The sequence below is a fragment of the Chaetura pelagica genome, unplaced genomic scaffold, assembly GCF_000747805.2.
Source record: "Chaetura pelagica isolate M959 unplaced genomic scaffold, ChaPel_1.0 scaffold625, whole genome shotgun sequence".
Lineage (NCBI taxonomy): Eukaryota > Metazoa > Chordata > Aves > Apodiformes > Apodidae > Chaetura > Chaetura pelagica.
This window is the reverse complement of record NW_009953499.1, coordinates 335,360-355,579: the sequence shown is the minus strand read 5'-3', so window position 1 is coordinate 355,579 and position 20,220 is coordinate 335,360. Positions and strand designations below refer to the sequence as shown.

At 51.8% G+C, this 20,220-nt stretch overlaps 1 protein-coding gene across 1 annotated transcript in view; it reads left to right on the top strand.

Annotated features, from left to right (window-relative positions):
* The window catches only part of LOC104390220 (acid-sensing ion channel 2), a 511,958-nt gene that overhangs the window by 460,935 nt on the left and 30,803 nt on the right, over positions 1-20,220 (top strand). The window contains exon 2 of the mRNA XM_009999325.1: positions 12,140-12,290. Within this exon, the coding sequence (XP_009997627.1) occupies positions 12,140-12,290 (151 nt within the window). The remainder of the gene's footprint in view (positions 1-12,139; positions 12,291-20,220) is intronic.

Sequence of the window (20,220 nt, the reverse complement as noted above, 5' to 3'; positions counted from 1 at the left end):
CCACCCAGCACCCCCAGGCTGCAGGTCCCAGCCCCTCACCTGCCTGTGGCAGCCTGAGCTCTTGGGATATCACACGTAGGGATTGAACAGCTCAATTTAAAATCCCTTGGTTTGGTGTCAAAATACCTCTCAAAGTCCACTTGAAGGAATTTATGAAACAGTCTTTCTTATCAGTGTTGCTAAGCAAACAGAGCTGGGTGTGCTGATGAGCTGGAGGTGCAGGATGTCATCAGGAATAGAAACTGCATCCCATAAATTCCTTGAAATGGAGAGGAGGAAGCTCTTTATTCAGCAAGGTGTTCAGCCAGAGTGCTGGGGAGCAGAGCCTTTCAGGAGCTGGTGTCCAGTTCATCACAAAAGAAAGCTTTTAGATTTCTCAACAGCTGGTTTTTACATTTGTAGAGTTGAGTTTTATTCCTGATTACTGGAGTTTTATTCCTTATTACTGGAGCTTTATTCCTGAGGAGCGAGGCATAAAGTAAGAGCAGGGGAAAGTTGCTCAGGGATATCTGTGATTCCAGGGCCTGGCTGGAGGGTACAAGCTAAATCTTCAGGGATTTTGGTCCTGGGGATGTTGATAGTGGGTGTTTTCTGCTTGATAAAGTTGTTTTGCTGGTGCTTTGATTAGTTAGGAGGGCAGGGAGTGGTGCATGATGTTTGCCTGGAGTTTTGAACTAAAAGGAAGAGGAGACATGGTGTGTTGCTGGTTTTGGAAGCCCTTGCACTGTGCTTTTTAGGGTCATTTGCATTTGGATCAGGAGATGTTCCCACCACTGGTGGCATCTGGGCTTCTTTGGTGCAACTTGGGTTGCTGAGCTGTGAACTTAGAGGGCAGTAAATGGGAGGGAGGGCAAAGCCAATGCTGGGAGGTAAAAATAGGTCTTGATTTTGAGTATAGGTTCTCAAAACCTGACATTACTGCCTCCCCCTGTTTCTGCAGCAGCAGCTGATGGTGTTCACAGCAGGGTGGTGGGTTTGGTGTGACAAATTCCAGTCCCTCCCTACGTAGGGCTGGCCAGAGGCAAAGGGTTTCTGCCCTGGTATTAGAAAGAGAAGCTCCTCCATAGGTGCTTGGAAACCAAACAGTGTGATTTGGACAGGGGATGGGTAAGTGGGCCAAGGATTTGGTCTTTACAGGGAGGGTGAGACCCTCATCTCCACCTTGAAGCTGGAAAAGGCAGCATCTCAGGGGCTGGCAAATTCTGGGGGATATATATATAGATATATAGTTATATACAGATATACATGGCAAGCTAATTAAAAGGATATTTTTCTACTTTAAAACCATGCTGTGTGTGCTGAACAAACTCATTTCCGAGCCTGGGTTATGAATAGATTCTGGGGTTATTATGAGCTAGAAGCAACTACAAGCACTGGAAGGGGCCACGTTGGCTCCCTTCTCACATGTGCTCAGCTCCAGGTGCCAGAGCTCTGCCCTGAAGATGCTCCAGAGAGCCAAGGGCTGGGCTGGGACAAGGAAAAGTTCAATTGCATGTTTTCTTCTCTCCTACAGCTTGGGGTTTGTCTCTAGTTCAGGATCTCAGGTCTGTGTCTCCTCAGCAGCAGAGTTGGGATATAGAAACTCTTCCCTGTGAGGGTGGTGAGAGCCTGGCCCAGGCTGCCCAGGGAAGCTGTGGCTGCCCCATCCCTGGGGGTGTTGAAGGGCAGGTTGGATGGGGCTTGGAGCAGCCTGGGCTGGTGGGAGGTGTCCCTGCCCATGCAGGGGGTTGGAACCTGATGATCTTTAAGGTCCCTTCCAACCCAAACCAGTCCATGATTCTGTGTATATTTCAATGGAAAAAAAATTCATCTGGGATGGTCAAGGAAACTGTGTTTGTCCATGAAGAGCTTTGAGTCCCCTTTAAGTATGAAATGTGCTGTGAAAATGTGAGGAAGGAGCCAGTGGCCACCTGAGCCCTTTGGTAGTGAGTAAATAGACTAGACCATAAGGAGCCTCTTTGGGGGTCTCCAGCAAAAATACCTGCGTGTTGGTTTTAAGGAGGAGTCCAGGTGAGCTGCCTCACTCTCTTCTGTCATGGTCCAATGTTTCTTTGCTCTAGTGAAGCATCTCCTTGTCCTTCCCTTGTCCTGCTGCACCTCGTGTTTCCACTTCTGTCCCAGTGCTGGGGCAGCGCCGCTCCCTGTTGTTGTGGTTCACCTGAAGTGACCAGGATCTCTGGGAAGGGCTTGGAGTTGAATAAAATATTCAGGGTTTAAAAAAAAATCCCTGGGGGTCCTGGTGGGCAGGAGGATGAGCATGACCAGCAATGTGCCCTTGTGGCCAAGAAGGCCAATGGCATCTGGGGTGGGTTAGAAAGGGGGGGGTTGGTAGGTCAAGGGAGGTTCTCCTGCCCCTCTGTTCTGCCCTGGTGAGGCCACATCTGGAATGTTGTGTCCAGTTCTGGGCCCCTCAGTTCCAGAAGGACAGGGAAGTGCTGGGAAGAGCCCAGGGCAGAGCCCCAGAGATGCTGGAGGGAGGGGAACATCTCCCTGCTGAGGAAAGGCTGAGGGAGCTGGGGCTGTTGGGCTTGGAGAAGAGGAGACTGAGGGGCCACCTCATCCATGGGCACAAATCTGTTCAGGGCAGTGTCAGGAGGACAGAGCCAGGCTTTGTGCAGTGATGTCCAGTGACAGGACAAGGGGCAGTGGGTGCAAACTGGAGCCCAGGAGGTTCCATGGGAATCTCAGGAAGAACTTCTTTGGGGTGAGAGTGCCAGAGCCCTGGGCCAGGCTGCCCAGAGAGGCTGTGGAGTCTCCTTCTCTGGAGACATTCCAACCCCCCCGGCCACGTTCCTGTGTGATGTGCTCTGGGTGCCCCTGCTCTGGCAGGGGGGTTGGGCTGGGGGAGCTTTCCAGCTCCTTTCCAACCCCTGGGATGCTGGGACTCTGTGATGAGCACGACTGCCCCAGCCCTGGAAGAGGGATGCAGTCACAGAGGAGATGCTCGTGCCTGGCTGGTATCAAGTTGCTGCTGCTCAGGAAATCCTTGGACACTCCCCACCTCGTGGGAAGAGCTGGGGTGTCCCTGCCTCTCTCTGCTCCTGGGGCTTCAGTTGAGTTGTTCAGGGGCAGCTCCTAAAACCCCCCATAACTCAGATCAAACTGTGTTTCCCACCTCCTTCTGGGAGAGCAAGGAGCTGCTCAGAGCTGGGGCTGGACAAACCATAAATAGTGGCTATAAAATCCCTCCCTGAATCAACTACTTCAGCAGTAATTTAAATGAAGAGGTTAACTGGGGTTAATACTCCTGCCAAAGGATGTTTCCAGAGTGTCTGCACTGCAGAGACTGTGGCTCAGGTGCTTGTGTGAGGTTTGGAAACACAAAATCCTTTCATTCCTGTATTATCTTTTTCCTTTGCATTTCCCCTGGGAAAATATTCCAGTCCTTTTCACACACCTTCTGTGGGGCTGTCTCCAGAAAGGTGTCTGGCACTAAATATTCTCCTTGTATGTTTGTTGTGAGCAGCAGAGCTTGGCCTGATGAGAGGAGTTTAAATGCTCTGTGCTCCAAATCTGCTTCAAGCCCACATCAAAAGTTCTCAGGAATGATGTTTATTAACCCAGTGGGAGTGAAGTGGATTTGCTGAGAGCATCATCTCTCCCTGTGGCTGTCCTGGCTGGAGATCTTGCTGTCTGTTGCCTTTGCCAGGGCAGGGATCATAGAATCATGGAATCCCAGCATCCCAGGGGTTGGAAGGGAGCTGGAAAGCTCCCCCAGCCCAACCCCCCTGCCAGAGCAGGGGCACCCAGAGCACATCACACAGGATCCAGGGGGGTTGGAATGTCTCCAGAGAAGGAGACTCCACAGCCTCTCTGGGCAGCCTGGCCCAGGGCTCTGGCACTCTCACCCCAAAGAAGTTCTTCCTGAGATTCCCATGGAACCTCCTGGGCTCCAGTTTGCACCCACTGCCCCTTGTCCTGTCACTGGACATCACTGCACAAAGCCTGGCTCTGTCCTCCTGACACTGCCCTGAACAGATTTGTGCCCATGGATGAGGTGGCCCCTCAGTCTCCTCTTCTCCAAGCCCAACAGCCCCAGCTCCCTCAGCCTTTCCTCAGCAGGGAGATGTTCCCCTCCCTCCAGCATCTCTGTGGTTGGTCACACTGGTTGTGGTGGCCAGGCTGGTCCTGAGCCCCCCCATGAGCCCTTGGTTAGGTGGGGATGGGCTGGATGAGCAGCACAAACCAGCTCATGAGGGTTTCCCCATCCTCTGCTTTGGTTTCAGGCTGCTGCTTGGTGGTTTGGGAGTCCTGGAGATGGTCAGTCAGCTTTTCCTGGTGCCCCAAATAGTTCACTTCAGGCAGAAGTTGTACCACTCAAGCAGTAAAAGCCTCCCAGGGTTTTCAGCTTCACTGGTTACAGAGAAATGCTGTTTTCAGTACAACATTTAGTACTTATCTCCTCTGCCTGGGGACGAGGGAGCAGTTGCTGCTTTTTCTTCAGAAAAGGCAGGAGATGAAGTTGTCCCATTGGGAGTATTTGGAGCTGTTTGTCCTTTTCCTCCTTCCTGGGCTGGCTCTGCAGAAGGGCTGGGCTTTCTAGGCAGGGAAGGGCCTTCACAGCTCCAGAGAGAAGAACAATCTTACAGGGAGGAGCAAACCCTCTGCTGTTGGCTGGGGAGGAGCTGTCCTGCAGGTTCTCCACATCTCAGAGGGTTGCAGAGGGGCTGAAGGCCATGGCTGAGGGATCTCCAGCCACTTTCACCCTAGATGACCAGGATGGACCAGCTCATGAGGGTTTCCCCATCCCTCCTTTGGCTTTGGGTTGTTCCTTGCTGGGTTGGGAATTCTGAAGATGGGCTTTTGGTCATGAGATCCTTCCTTAGCTGCAGGGGTTTGGCCCTGACATTTCAAGTCCAAATGTTTTGTCCACCCTCTTTGCTAAGACTGCATAGCACCTGCATGAGGTTCTTCCTGTGCATGGGTGCTGGGGGAATCCAGGAGCTCCTATGGCTCTTGAGGAGGTGTTTTTGGCAAGGCCATACCCAAAATTGCCACTGTCAGTCCTGGAGCTGCAGGTGCTGCTGGGCTGGAGGCAGAGCAGGGAGTTCAGCAAGGGTCATGAGGAACTATTCATTAAATGACTCAGTGGGGAGAGGTTAGGAAGACAGATTGTCATCATTATCCAAATGAATCCTGGCCTTCAAGCCATCTGCTGGCACCTGTGAAAGGGCTCTGGGCTCCTCCAGCCAGGGTGTGCAGAGCTCATCCATGTGTTGCTGCTGGTGGAGGGACAACCTTGGTGGTCACAAAGGAGGAAAGCAATACACCATCCCCCTCCTTTCTCCTCTCTCCACACCATCTGCTGCTTCCTGAGGGCATTGTCCAGTTTTTTTATCATGTCTGACCTTGTTCAGCCCAAGCCTGCTGAGGTCATAGTGCCAGCCTGGTGTGTCCCAGGCTGGTGACCTCATTTCACTGGTGTGCAAAGCATGTTCACATGTGCCAAGTGGCTTCACATTGATGCTGGGTCATTGATTTGCATAAGATGAGAAACTCTTTGCCAAAAAAGCCCCATCCTCTGCCCCCCCCAAAAAACCTAAAACCAGTGAAAAGCAGAGGTTGGTGTTCTGCATCAGGTTCCTGAAGGACCCACTGATGTTCTGCATCAGGTTCCTGGGATGTTCTGCATCAGGTTCCTGAAGGACCCACTGATGTTCTGCATCAGGTTCCTGAAGGACCCATGGATGTTCTTCTGCAAACCAAGTCCTGGGACATCAAGAGATGTTAATTTGTTAATTGATGTTCATGTGGGAGATACAGATATTGTTCCCTACAACTAATGAATTATGGCCTGGTGGGAAAGAGCTCCTGTCACATCAGTTTGTTATGTGTGGAAGCAATTAGGGCTTGATGGGGCTCAGAGAGAGGGTAGCAGCTTTCTGAGTTTATGGACCAACATAATTCTCAAATACTTGGAGTTTTACCATTATAGTTAATTCATTTGCTGTGGAATATTAGTGCTGTATTTCTTTTTAAATATCCACTCAACCAGGGCTAAATGGCAGTGATGGCTCAGGAGGTGATTTATGCTGCCTATAAGGACCTTCCATGAGTGCTCACCACTCCAACAGCTGCTTGCACCAATATGTCCTGATGGGTAGAGGGGCTGGTTGCACAAAGAAGGAGAGAATGGCAAGATCTCTTAGTGTGGGGCTGCACCCCCAGTGCTGGGTCCAGTTCTGGGCCCTTCACTATAAAAAGGACATTGAAGTGTGTCCAGGGAAGAGCTACCAGCTTGGGAAGGGTCTAGAGAACAAGTCATGCCAGGAGCAGCTGAGGGAACTGGGGATGTTTAGTTTGGAGAAGAGGAGGCTGAGGGAAGAGCTCATTGCTCTCTACAAGCACCTGAAAGGAGGTTGCAGGGAGGTGGGAGTTGGGCTCTTCTCCCAGGTGAGTCATGGCAGGACAGAGGAAATGGCCTGAAGCTGCACCAGGGAGGGTTAGGTTGGATATTAGGAAGAATTTCTGCACTGAAAGAGTGGTCAGGCCCTGGAAGAGCTGCCCAGGGAGCTGGTGGAGTCACCAACCCTGGAGGTGGTCAAGAAATGTGTAGTCAGGTGCTACAAGAAGGACACGGAGGGGCTGGAGCGTGTCCAGGGAAGGGCAAGGGAGCTGGGGAAGGGGCTGGAGCACAAGTGTGAGCAGGAGCAGCTGAGGGAGCTGGGGGTGTCCAGCCTGGAGACAAGGAGCTGAGGGGAGACCTGCTGGCTCTGCAGCTGCCTGAGAGGAGGTTGGAGCCAGGGGGGGTCGGGCTCTGCTCCCCAGGAACAAGGGGCAGGAGCAGAGGAACCGGCCTCAAGTTGTGCCAGGGGAGGCTGAGGTTGGACCTTGGGAACAGTTTCTCCCTGGCAAGGGTTGTCAGGGCCTGGCCCAGGCTGCCCAGGGCAGGGGGGGAGTCCCCATCCCTGGAGGGGTTTCCAAGCCCTGGAGATGGTGCTGAGGGACACGGGGCAGGGGTGGCCTGGGCAGGGCTGGGGGAAGGGTTGGGCTGGATGAGCTTCAAGCTCTTCTCCAACCAAAACAATTCCATGATTTAGGTTTCAGACAGCCTGACAGGGTGCTGGGCCATCTCATTTAAACTATCTCATTATCTAAAAAACTTGGACAAGATGACCCTTGAGGTCCCTTCCAACCTGGCATCCTCTGATCAATAAATCAGGAAGCATGTTGGTCCTGTCCAGTGGCACGAACTGGTTTTGAAGGAGGAGACCAGTGAATCAGGAGTGTTGTGCACGTTGTAGCAGCTTGTCAGCAACGACAGCCTGTTCCATTTGGGATGCTGGCTGCTGCTAGTTTGTAAAAGAACTTACATTAATGCCAGCAGAAGACTATCTCAGCCTCAGGCTGTGCCTAGGACCTTGATAGCTTCTTCTTTAAAAGCAGCAGGGTTGTGGGGAAGCAGAGCTGACATCCCTGCTGCTCCCAAACTGTGTGCCAGGGGTGCCCAGAGGGCAGACATGGGAGGAAGCAGCTCCCTGCCTTGCCTTGCCCAGCTGCTTGACAAGCCCCACTGGGATAGCTCAGCCTTGGAGACCAAGAGGACAACCCTGTCCTTGTGAACACATCTCTGGCAGCTCCATGGCTCTGCTTTCCAGAGCTCCATCCCCGTGACCCTTCTCCACTGCGAGGTTAAACCCGACACCGTGAGGGGTGGATATTTGGCTCATCTGATGGGTCTCTGTGCCAGGTTTCCAGTAATACAAATCAGACATGAATTTCAAAGAAACCTCTGGCTGCCCTTTGAGGGGCAGGAGATACCAGAGTAACACATCTAGGTGTGTTTTCCTTCCTGGTTTGTGTTGGTGTTTAAATGAGGCCGCTCGACCTTCACTTGGGTCTGTGAGGTTTATGTTCCTCCCCCAAAGGTTTTGTAGGACTGAGATATGAAAAGGTCTCCAGTGAAGAGAATGATCTAAAGGCTGGTCAGACTCTGCATGGGGATTTGATTCCTGCTTTCCTTCCCTACTTAGGACAGGAGGTGAAGTCCTTTCTGCCTGTCAGATCCTCTCCTTGCCAAGCTGTTCTCCTTTGGGAAGAGATCCCCTTGGGATCAGGCTTCTGCAGCCTGTTTATTGCAGGCAACCCTTGCAATATGCTCTTCCCAGCCATCATTTCCTGTTGAATAATGCACTGCTGCCTCCTGCCAGGCTGGGAGGAACTGGACCACTGGGCTGTGCTTGCATGGAGCCAAGCAGACCCTGCTGCTCCTCTCACCTCCAGTCCAATAATGACATGGCTCACTGCCACTGCCAGCTCAGCAGATGCCATGGGAGAGCTGGTAGCCATGGGAATTTGTCTCTCTGCCAAAATCACAGAAATAAGGTCATCTTTCCTCCTGAACAGGATATTTTCCCCATCATCTCCTGTGTGTTCCTGCCCAAACCCATCTCTGCTCTGCCCAGGCCCTTTCAGCTTCATGTTCCCTTTCTCCTGGACCTGTCTGGCAAGTCCCTTTGTTTTCCTTTTCTTTTTCTGTTATCCATGGTTCTGTTAGAGATAACCTGATAGGATATGTCTCCCTGAACCTTTGTGTACCATAATTGTGGGGAAAACCATTGCCAGGGAAGCTCATTTGCTCTTGTTGATGGGTAGTACCTTAATCTGACAGCTGATGCTTTCCTTGTCTGTGAGCTCTAGCCTGTGCCTTTCTCTGGATTTTAAAAAGTCATTTACAGACTTCAAATTACTTGCTTTTACCATCATTTTGTTGAAAGGATAATTTATCAGATTTGCTTGTCCTGTCCATGCTGGTTGTAAACTGGGCAATACCTGTTGCTCTGTGCCTCAGGTCAGCCTTGCTTGCATTTTGAGTATCCATCTTACTTGGGCTGCTGGTTTGCCAGGCAGCAGGAGGTACATCAGGGTCTCAGAGCTTTTCATGGAGTCATGGAACATGCTGAGTTGGAAGGGACCCATCAGGATCATCGAGTTCAACTCCTGTCCCTGTGCAGGGCACCCCAAGAATCACCCCATGTGCCTCAGAGCATCATCAGGCAGGCTTGGTGCTGTGACCACTGCCTGGGGAGCTGGTTCCAGTGCTCAGCCACCCTCTGGGTGAAAAACCTTCTCCTGATATCCAACCTAAACTTCTCTTTTTGTGGTGGTGTCTTCTGTTTTGTCCATGGACCCAGTTTGAGGTACCCCTTGAGTTGCCCAACATGCCCATTTCCCCCATGACATCCTAAAGAAGAGCTGGTTGTGTCACTCAAACACCTACTTCCATATAATATTTCACCAATTTTGGAGCATGTTTATCTTGTACTTAAAAGGGGGTTTTCAAAGGAGCTGTCAAGAGTAACAAGTGATCCATCAAAGAGGAAAAAATGGGTATTTTTATAGTCTAGTCTCAAGGCACACATTTGTATTTCTGTTTCTGGCTTGTGCTGAACCTTCTTTTTATTCTGAGTTAAACAAACAGTGAGGAGTCTTGTTTTCCCCCAAGACAAATAAACTGAGGTTAAATCATCCTGCATTGCCTCATGTTTACTGTCCCAGGTGCCCCACTGCAGTTAAGATCTAGTGATGCTGCCCTTTCTGAGCTCTTTTTATCCTGATCATGCTCTGAATCCTTCCCTGTTATCAGGGAGCCCAAAAAAAGAGCCTGAAACCAAGAGGATCCCCTGAAAAAGCCACAATCTTCCTAAATAATAATTCAGAGCAACGTTGTGAGGAACAGCAGATGGTTTCATGGGAGTGGAAATGAGTGTGTATGGATTTTTGAACTTGGCAGTGGCTTTGGAAGTGCTACTATAAATAGTCTTTTTAGGGCAAGATGGGAAACCTTGTGGTTGAGGGTCTCAGGAGAGGTACCTGTGGTTGTCCTGTGCCATGAGCTGCCACCATGGGTGGGCACTGAGCACTGTGGCTGAGAATCATGGACTGGTTTGGGTTGGAAGGGACCTCAAAGATCATCCAGACCCACCCCCTGCATGGGCAGGGACACCTCCCACCAGCCCAGGCTGCTCCAAGCCCCATCCAACCTGCCCTTCAACACTGCCAGGGATGGGGCAGCCACAGCTTCCCTGAAACAACTTCACTGGCTTCTAGGGAGGTCCCAGCTGCAGTGAACAGGGTGACTTTCTTCCCTTCCTTTCCTTCTTCCTTTCCCATTTCCTTTTTTTCCCCCTCTTTCTTGTTTGTTTGCTGGATTTATGGCTCCTTTCTCCCTGGGAGCAGCACCAAGCCAAGCAGAAGGTTGCCTGGAGGCCTCCCTGGCCACTGCTTGAGCAGCATCCCTGCTCACAGCTGCCTTTCCCAGCCTTGGCCTTCAGGGAAGGGCTCTCATTTCTTCATCCTCAGATCATTCCCTTGGGGTTTTGACTCTCTGTGCTGTCAGGCCTGGCTCCCTGTAGCCCTGGTGGTGCCCTCCCAGTGAAGGCTGCTGGAAGGGAGCAGTGGGAGCAGCATCCAGTGTCTCACACCCACACTGGAGGCATCTACAGGGGGTTCTGCTGGATCAGGGATGTGCTTTGGGAGTGGATCTCCAAGCTGTCCCCACTTCTGCTGTGATTTGCTTGGAGCAGGTGCCTTGGAGTTCTTGGGCTGGATGGAGCTGAGTGAGAAGATGAGCTCCAGCCCAAAGAGACTTTTCTTGCTGACTTTTAAACCACCCTAATTAGATATTTTTCTACTTTCTGCCTTCAAAGCTTCTCCAGGCAAACCCATCCAGGGTGTCCTGTTCAGCTTCTCCTTCCAGCTTCAGTGGTTTCATGGGTCAGTCATGTCTTAACATGGGATTTCCACCTGGACATCTTGTTTGAAGGGCCTGGTTTCCCCCCCCCCCCTGCAAACACTTCCTGTTCTCTGCATCTTTTCTGCTCCAGTTGGAGGTTTCTAAACCCAAATGTGGTTTCATGGTTCTCTGGTGGGTTGTTGGGGTTTTTTTTTTCACCTGCTCCCCTGCTGCTGTGATTACAGGATGTGTAATTTGAGGGGAATAAATTGCTGGTGACTCCAGCTTCTGGTGAGTGGGGTGAATCATCTTGGGGTGATCTCAGCAGCTGTGTTAGCACCCTGTGGTTTGGGATGGGTTCAGCCAACGTGCTGGGCTCCCCTCCCTTGGAATATTCATGCCTGGGGTTTGCTGGTTTCTCAGTGGTGGCAAAACCTGGACTTCCCAGAGCTGGGAAGTAGCAGTGACCCAAAGACAACTCATGCTCCCTGTTCCATGCTTGGCAGGAGTCACCACGTGCAGTGGGTGAGGGGTTTCTCAATGCCTCTGAGGTTCTGGGAAAAGTCCAGCCCATCTCCACGTCCCCTGGTCTGTCCCTGCAATACACAGGAAGGACTTGTTGTGTCTTAATCTTTGGCTTCCAGTACGTTCTCCCAGCCTGTGGGAAGGCTGAGCACAGGACTGGTCAGTTCCTGAGGCTGTCAGTGCCTCTGTGATCCAAGATGTCCCATCTCTGCTGCTCCACTGAGAGCTGCCCCATGTCCACCTCACCTGGAGACCCCTGCCCACCCCACACTGCAGAGCTGCTGGTGGCCTCACAACCACCACCTGGCCTTTCCCAAAGTTGGGTTTTTTTCAGGAGACAGGCCAAAATGAGATTACAGAGAGAGCAAAAGCCACAGAGGACATCTCTCCTCACTTGTCCAAGTGTTTTTAACTCGTCTTATTCACCAAGTAGTGGCAGAGTGAGGAGCTCATGGGATGATTTTGAGTCAGAAGATCACAGGCATCCTTCATGTTGCTGCCTTTGGGGTGGAAAGCAGTGACAAGAGGTTAGATGATCAGGGTTAGATGATCAGCAGCTGGATGAGCATGGAGTGAGTGTGGCTTTCAGTGCTGGTGTCCCCATCCCATGGGGCTGACCCCACCCCTAGGGTGGTCTGAGATGCCTGAGGAACTGTGTCCTATTTTAGCACGAGCTCCAGCACAGCTTTCTGGGTCCTTCACATGACATGAAAGACTTTTTTTTCCTGCTTGAAAACACCTTTTCCTTCCTCCCTTCCATCTTTTATTCCTGTAAGGGGCACAAAACACCAGCAGTGACCAAACTGGGTTGGATTTCCCTGCACGTACTTCCCTCCTCATCCTCATGAGGATGTTCCTCATCCCTCTCCTGCCCCTGGGTGGGCAGAGGGGATGATTCCCTGGGAAATAGTACATTCTTGCTCTCTTCTCTCTTCTCAGGTGTTTACAAAATATGGGAAATGCTACATGTTTAACTCAGGAGAAGAAGGAAGGCCTCTGCTTACCACGGTTAAGGGTGGGACAGGCAATGGACTGGAAATCATGCTGGACATCCAGCAGGATGAATATTTGCCCATATGGGGAGAAACAGGTAAGAGCTTCTTTTTCCTCCTGCAAACGTGCATGTCCTGGTGATGCTTTTGGAACCCCAAGCAGTGTCTGTACCTAACAGGTCTTGGAAGAGGAGCCCACAGGTGGCTTTTCTTCCCAGTGTCTGGGGCTGCCTGTTGGGACCAGCATGTCCATGGTGCAGCTTGTCAGTGAGTGCTGGGCTTGGGTGTCTTGGTGCTGATGGTTGGGGTGCCAAAAAGGACTGTCATTGCCCAACCTGGGTGGGTGACAAGAGGTGTGGGTGGTGTCTCCTTCAGATGCCCCAGTGTGTCCTTCTGGCCTAGAAAGGCAATTTTGGGAGGCCACGTTTCATGTTGGACCTCCAGTGTTGTCTGTGATTTCCTCCAGCTTGAATTTTGGGGCCGTTTGTTGCCTCAACTGTTGTCTTTGGGTGGGTCAGAGCTGCCTGGGTGGGCCAAGGGCTCTGCTCCCTGAGCCCAGGGCATTTGGGATGGATGGCATCTGTCCCCCAACACCAGCAGGCTGTGCTGCCATTCAGAGGGACCTGGACAGGCTGGAGAGTTGGGTGGGGAGAAACTTGATGAAGTTCAACAAGGGCATGTGTAGAGTTTTGCATCTGGGGAAGAACAACCCCAGGTACCAGTACAGGTTGGGGGCTGAGCTGCTGGAGAGCAGGGGAGGAGAAAGGGCCCTGGGGGTCCTGGTGGGCAGGAGGATGAGCATGACCAGCAATGTGCCCTTGTGGCCAAGAAGGCCAGTGGCATCTGGGGTGGGTTAGAAAGGGGGTGGTTGGTAGGTCAGGAGAGGTTCTCCTCCCCCTCTGTTCTGCCTTGGTGAGGCCACATCTGGAATGATGTGTCCAGTTCTGGGCCCCTCAGTTCCAGAAGGACAGGGAACTGCTGGGAAGAGCCCAGGGCAGAGCCCCAGAGATGCTGGAGGGAGGGGAACATCTCCCTGCTGAGGAAAGGCTGAGGGAGCTGGGGCTGTTGGGCTTGGAGAAGAGGAGACTGAGGGGCCACCTCATCCATGGGCACAAATCTGTTCAGGGCAGTGTCAGGAGGACAGAGCCAGGCTTTGTGCAGTGATGTCCAGTGACAGGACAAGGGGCAGTGGGTGCAAACTGGAGCCCAGGAGGTTCCATGTGAATCTCAGGAAGAACTTCTTTGGGGTGAGAGTGCCAGAGCCCTGGGCCAGGCTGCCCAGAGAGGCTGTGGAGTCTCCTTCTCTGGAGACATTCCAACACCCCTGGCCACGTTCCTGTGTGATGTGCTCTGGGTGCCCCTGCTCTGGCAGGGGGGTTGGGCTGGGGGATCTTTCCAGGTCCCTTCCAACCCCTGGCATTCTGTGACTCTGATTCTGAGCTGCACAACCACCCCCCAGTCCTGGCACAGAGAAGGGCAGAAGGTGCTGACAGGACAGGCTGGGGCTCTGCAGAAGTCCTGGGTTGGATGGCAGCACTTGGGGTGGACATGGAGATGTCCCTCCTGCAAGGGCAGCCCAGCAGGTCTCCTTGTACCAGCCCAGCTGCTCTGGGGGAAGCTGCTGCCAACACTGGAGCAGCTTCTTTAACAAACCCAGGCACAGAAAGTGGGTTGGAGACTGGGACCTGCAAGAGGGAACAGCATGGGCAGTGACACATGGCACCAAAGCCACCCCTTTAGAGCAAGCCTGATCAGTTCCTCAGCAGTGGTGACCACAGTTTTCACAAGCCCATGTTGACATTTTAAACAAAACATCCAAAAAACTGTTGGGAAAACTTGCCAGGCTCCCTGTTCCTCCTGCAGTCACAAGGCAGAGCCCTGTGGTGGGAGGGTTTTTTTGGGGTGAAGGCTCTGTTGGCTTTTGGGTACCAGGGAAGGGAGAGGAGCAAATATCACAGCAGCTCTGAGTCACCATCCTTTCATGATCCTGTGCAGATGAGGCCCCTCTGAGCACCTTCCCAGCCCCTGCACAATAGCAGAGAGGAGAGTTGGGTGCATTCAAACTTGGGATTTATTTATGTGGTGTTTGATTCCTTGAGTTCAAACAGATTCCCATGGTCCCATCAACCATGTTCAATTGCAGAAGCTTTTCTAGCAGGAGCTTTTTAGCTCCTTCTCCAAGCCAGCCTGATCTGGCCCAGGTGAGGGAGAAGAGACAATGATCTGAGATGCTCATTTCTGACTTGTTGCATTTGTTTGAAGTCTGGTCCTTTGAAAGGCAAACCAGGTTCCCAACGTAGAGTGGGAAGATGATGCTTTGGGGGAGCCCACAGGGGCTGGAACCACCACATGGATGGCTTGGGGATGTACCAGGGTTGGACAACCAAAGTGTGTGCAACCTGGAGGCATCTCTTGTGAGGAAAGGCTGGGAGAGCTGGGGCTGCTCAGCCTGGAGAGGAGGAGGCTGAGGGGGGATCTGCTCAGTGCTGATCAATATCTGCAGGGGGTGGCAGGAGGATGGGGCCAGACTCTTCCCAGTGGTGCCCAGGGACAGGACAAGGGGCAATGGGCACCAACTGGAGCCCAGGAGGGTCAAGCTGAAGATGAGGAGAAAGTTCTTTGCTGGGAGGGTGGCAGAGCCCTGGGACAGGCTGCCCAGGGAGGTGGGGGAGTCTCCATCCCTGGAGACATTCCCAAACCCTAGAACTTGATGATACAGGGCTGGATTGCACTGGGGTAGTTGGGAAGGTCTCTCCTGACCATGAAATGCTGTCAGATTCAAGGCAAAACTCTATAAAATAAGGCTCTTGATTTGCTGAAATGGTGTAGGAGAAGCTCCTGGAGTCATTAGGAGCAACTTTGGTCATGTTCTTACAGATCCAGGTAGAACTGGTACTGACTGTAAAGCTCATAAAACATGAACCTTTGCCCTCCAACAAGGGCCTTTTTCCTCCTCCACGTTGACACAGCACCTGGTACAAGTTGTCTTCAATCTTCATGGAGCTCTCTGGACACTGCCAGAATAAAAACATTAACCAGAGCAGTTAATAGTTGCTGTTCCCATGACAACATTTAGCTCTTAGTACCTACTAAGTGCAGGAGTTGATGATTTCCAAATATTTGCATAATAATGTAAATGTGTTTGGAATTAAATCTCCTCAGCTGCTGCTCAGACCTGGCTCTCCAAGGCCATGAAGCTCTTTGGGAGCTCAGCCCTTGCTGTGGAGAGGGACAGGGGCAGACATGGGGTGACATGTTGGAGTTGCAGGGCCAAACCTGTAGGGCAGGCTGAGGGAGGATCAATATCTGCAGGGAGTGTCAGGAGGATGGGGCCAGACTCTTCCCAGTGCTGCCCAGGGACAGGACAAGGGGCAATGGGCACCAAGTGGAGCCCAGGAGGGTCAAGCTGAAGATGAGGAGAAAGTTCTTTGCTGTGAGGGTGGCAGAGCCCTGGGACAGGCTGCCCAGGGAGGTGGGGGAGTCTCCATCCCTGGAGACATTCCCAGCCCTCCTGGACGTGTTCCTGTGGGATCTGCTCTGGGGGATCCTGCTCTGGCAGGGCTTGGACTAGATCATCTCCAGAGATCCCTTCCAACCCCTGATGTTCTGGGATTCTGGGATCTGTCCCATAGGAACCAGCCACCCAGAGACCCCCAGCCCCCAGTTCACTGCCTCTCCATCCCAACCATGGCCAGGACACCCCATGAGACCTTTCCTCCTGCACCCCAGGTCCCTCAGACCCTCATTGACCCAAAGCAGTTGTCACTTTTGGATCCAGGGAGGAATTCTATCAATGCCAGGTTCCAATGGCAGTCTCTGCATCTGGCTTTAGAACTGAGGTGGATTTGAGATTGGAGATGCCATCAAACCACCTTCTCCTTCTCAGCCCCTGACAAACCCAGTGGGCAGGTGGATTTACAAGCTCCTGGCTTTGCTGCTGGCTCAGGATCCCTGCTTGCTCTCCCAAACTGCTCTTTGCAATGCAAATAAGAAGAGAGGAAGGAAAATATTGGTTCATAACTTGGGATGGGGCTGCTCTGGGAGCTGCTGCCACCATGTCACGTTGGCATATGTGAAGTGATGTAATTGTTGCTAACTTGGCAAACAAAATTCAGTGTATTGTCAGTCTCAAAAAAGACCTTTCCTGAGTATCCATTCATATCTTGGGAAGCTGAAATGTCTTAACAAGTTGCTTGTCACAGGAAAAATATACCTTTTGCTCAACTGTCTGCATATGGGAGCCCATTATTTGAACATGTTAAATTTATGTGCAGTCTAATTTGGGAGCAGTGAGCACACACAGAAGGCTTCAGGCAGGATTTTCAAGTGGAAAGAAAAGGGTATTTTGACTGTGTCTGGATGTCATGGCACCAGGCAGCCTTGCCATCTTGGGGTGTGCAAAAATATTGTGTCAGGACTGTCAAAAAGGATGAGGAGCATGGAAAGGAAGCTGAGGGGGGAAAGACAAAGAGATGGGAATCTTTGTCTTTTGGGTTTTACACTTGTACAGTTTCTATTTTCTAGCGTTTGACTTCAACCATGAAGGCAGAAGATGTGAAAAGAATAGGAAAATAACTTGGGGCTGAAGTCTTCACATCACCCACATGCTTTAAGGAAGGTCTGAAATATTCCAGGCAGGAGTCATGGTGGAAAGAAACCCTGGCACGGGGGCAAAGATGCAGGGTGGAAGGAATTCATACCAGGGAAAAACTCTTTCCAGTCCCCAGGGTGGAACCAGCAAACCCCAGACTTGGAGTAGTGTAGGTAGAAGTTGCAGCAGCAAATACCTGGCAGGGAGTCTCCCAAAATACGGGGACACATCTGTGTCTCCCAAGCAAGGATGCTGGGAGTACTGGGACTTGTGCAGCTTATTGTACCTCATCAGGGGGGTGGCAGAAATGAGCCAATCCCAGATAGGTTTGGGTGGGAAGGGACCTTAAAGACCATCTAGATCCAACCCCCTGCATGGGCAGGGACACCTCCCAGCAGCCCAGGCTGCTCCAAGCCCCATCCAACCTGCCCTTCAACACTGCCAGGGATGGGGCAGCCACAGCTTCCCTGGGCAACCTGGGCCAGGCTCTCACCACCCTCACACCAAAGAATTTCCTCCTCATGTCTCACCTCAATCTCCCTCTTCCAGTTTTCATCCATCCCCCTCATCCCATCCCTCCCTGCCCTTGTCCCAAGCCCCTCCCCAGCTTTCCTGGAGCCCCTTCAGGCACTGGAAGCTGCTCTAAGGTCTCCCTGGAGCCTTCTCTTCTCCAGGCTGAACCCCCCAACTCTCCCAGCCTGGAGGAGGTGACGCTGCTGTTGAGAGAAGAGCAGGGCTGGGCTCCCCTCACCATTCACAATCAACTCCAGGGGAAAAAACTCTCCATTTCTGTTGGTGGCTCTTGGATTGGAAGGGGAAGGCACTTTGGGTTAACCTTCCTGGGGTGCTGTTATCTATTGATTTAATATCCCAGCGCAGTGGATCGGAAATCACTGGGGCTACAGGGGTGTAAATAAGAAACACAATTGGAGAGCTCTGCCCGGGTGTTCCAGGAGCTGCTGGGTAAAGATGAACATTTTCATACCAATTATTTGAGGAACACACTGCAGAAAAACAAAAAAAAAGTAGGGGGGGGGGAGGGAATGCAAAACATGCTATAAAATTGCACTAAGGAGAAGCATGAAATGTATAAAGCTTGAGGCTTCAATCCATTTAGGAGACTTGTCACGTGGTGTTCTGGGCTGCTGTGGTTTAACAGAATAAAAAACATGGGCTACCAGCAAGACTTTTGATCTAGGTCACACAGAGGAAGAGCTCAACTCCTGAGAGGAGGTTGGAGCCAGGGGGGGTCGGGCTCTGCTCCCCAGGAACAAGGGGCAGGAGCAGAGGAACCGGCCTCAAGTTGTGCCAGGGGAGGCTGAGGTTGGACCTTGGGAACAGTTTCTCCCTGGCAAGGGTTGTCAGGGCCTGGCCCAGGCTGCCCAGGGCAGGGGGGAGTCCCCATCCCTGGAGGGGTTTCCAAGGCTTGGAGAATTACAGAATCATAGAATCATTGAGGTTGGAAAGGACCTGAAAGATCATCCAGCTCCAACCCCCCTGCCATGAGCAGCGACCCCTCCCACCACAACAGGCTGCAAAAAACCTCCTCCAACCTGGCCTTAAAAACCTCCAGGGCTGGGGCATCAACAGCCTCCCTGGGCAACCCATCCCAGTTCCTCACCGTCCTTAGAGTGAAGAATTTCCTCCTAATATCTCACCTCAATCTCCCCTGTCTCAGTTTAAAACCATCACCCCTTGTCCTGTCACTGTCTTCTCTGATGAAAAGTCCCTCCCCAGCTTTCCTGGAGCCCCTTCAGGCACTGGAAGCTGCTCTAAGGTCTCCCTGGAGCCTTCTCTTCTCCAGGCTCAACACCCCAACTCTCCCAGCCTGTCCCCAGAGCTGCTCCAGCCCTCCCATCATCTCCATGGCCTCCTGGACTTGCTCCAGCAGCTCCACGTCCTTCAGAATTAATTCTAGAATAAACACCTTTCCCTCCTGATTAACTTCAACTCATCTTTTTGCATCATCTGCCTGTGAAACCCTGAGGGTGCCCAGTGATGAGGGGGGTGTTCAGAGCCCTGCACAGACAGGGCCAGGGGGATTTTGGATGACAATCTGCAGCAAGAGCCCACAGAAGCCATGAAGAGGATTGAACCAGGGTGGTAACTTGCTGCCTGACATCAGGCTCCTCCTCAGAGAGTTAAATTATCTTCACTGCCTCCATCCCTTTCTGCCAAGGGAGGCTGAGCTCCCTGTGCATAAAAATCTCCTCTCTGCTTCAATCTCAGCCATTAAATGCTACCAAAGTCAGTGCTGTGAAGGCAAATGCTGCTTTATTTAAAACAATGCAAAGGTTTAGTGTAATAATTAGCAGAAAAACACCCCCAAGCCCCCCCAGCACAGGGTTGATTCATCCTGCCCAAGTCTTGAACATCCAAAGGGATAAATGATAATTATAAAGCAGCAACAGCCTTGAGAATAAATAACACCCAGGGGCTCAGGTCAGAAGGGTTTGTTGCTTTTTTGCACTGGGAAACATTGATCTTGGATCAACTCATCAAAGGCAGGTTGACCTTTGGGAGGCTGGTTGGTGCCACCTAAAGAGAGGCAGCATCTTGGACCTTTTCCTAATGAGGGCTCCCAACTCATTCAATTAGCCAGGTTTCCTGAGGAGGAAAGGTCAATGTCATTCCCACCTTCCACCAACCTCCCTGACAACCAGAGGAGCCACAAAATTAGGCTGCCACTAAAAATGAATGAGGTTTGCCTCTTCAAGAGAGGGTGAAGAGAAGCAGCTCAAAGGTTTTTCAGGTTCTTGTGTCTGGGCTGGGTCATTAAGGTTGTCACATCACCAATAAACTCCTGAAGTGCTCTCTGGGGCCTCTCCATGGTCTCCTGGAGCTGGAAAGAGCCAAAGCAGGCATTGAAAAAGCTGGGTTTCCCTTCTCCTGTGTAGGAGGTGCTGCTATTTTCACCCACTCAGGGAATGATGAGGGGCTGATCCAAGCTTGGGTGGCCCCAAGGATTGATGGGCAACCACCACAGCTCGTGGCATGGAAGGACTTCTTAGGGGAGGAGATTTCAACTTGGTATTAAAATCCAAAGGTCGTTTCTTTTTTTCATAATGAGGGGGAACTGTTCATTTTTTAGGCAGTCTTGAAGCTTTTGGATTTCTGAGCCCAAAACAGGTGCTGTTTTAGCCACTGAGAAGAACATCTCAACAGCTTTGGCAGTTGGCAAGCACACACAATCCTGAAATCTGTGGGCTTTTTGCAGGGGATTCCCTCACTGGCAGCACAGGCAGGAAAGCAGCATCCCTGGGGTTTGTCCAGCACCCCCTCTGGTTCCCAAGGTGAGCTTGATGCTGAGGTTATTGAGTCATGGAATGGTTTGGGTGGGAAGGGACCTCAAAGATCATCTAGATCCAACCCCCTGCATGGGCAGGGACACCTCCCACCAGCCCAGGCTGCTCCAAGCCCCATCCAACCTGCCCTTC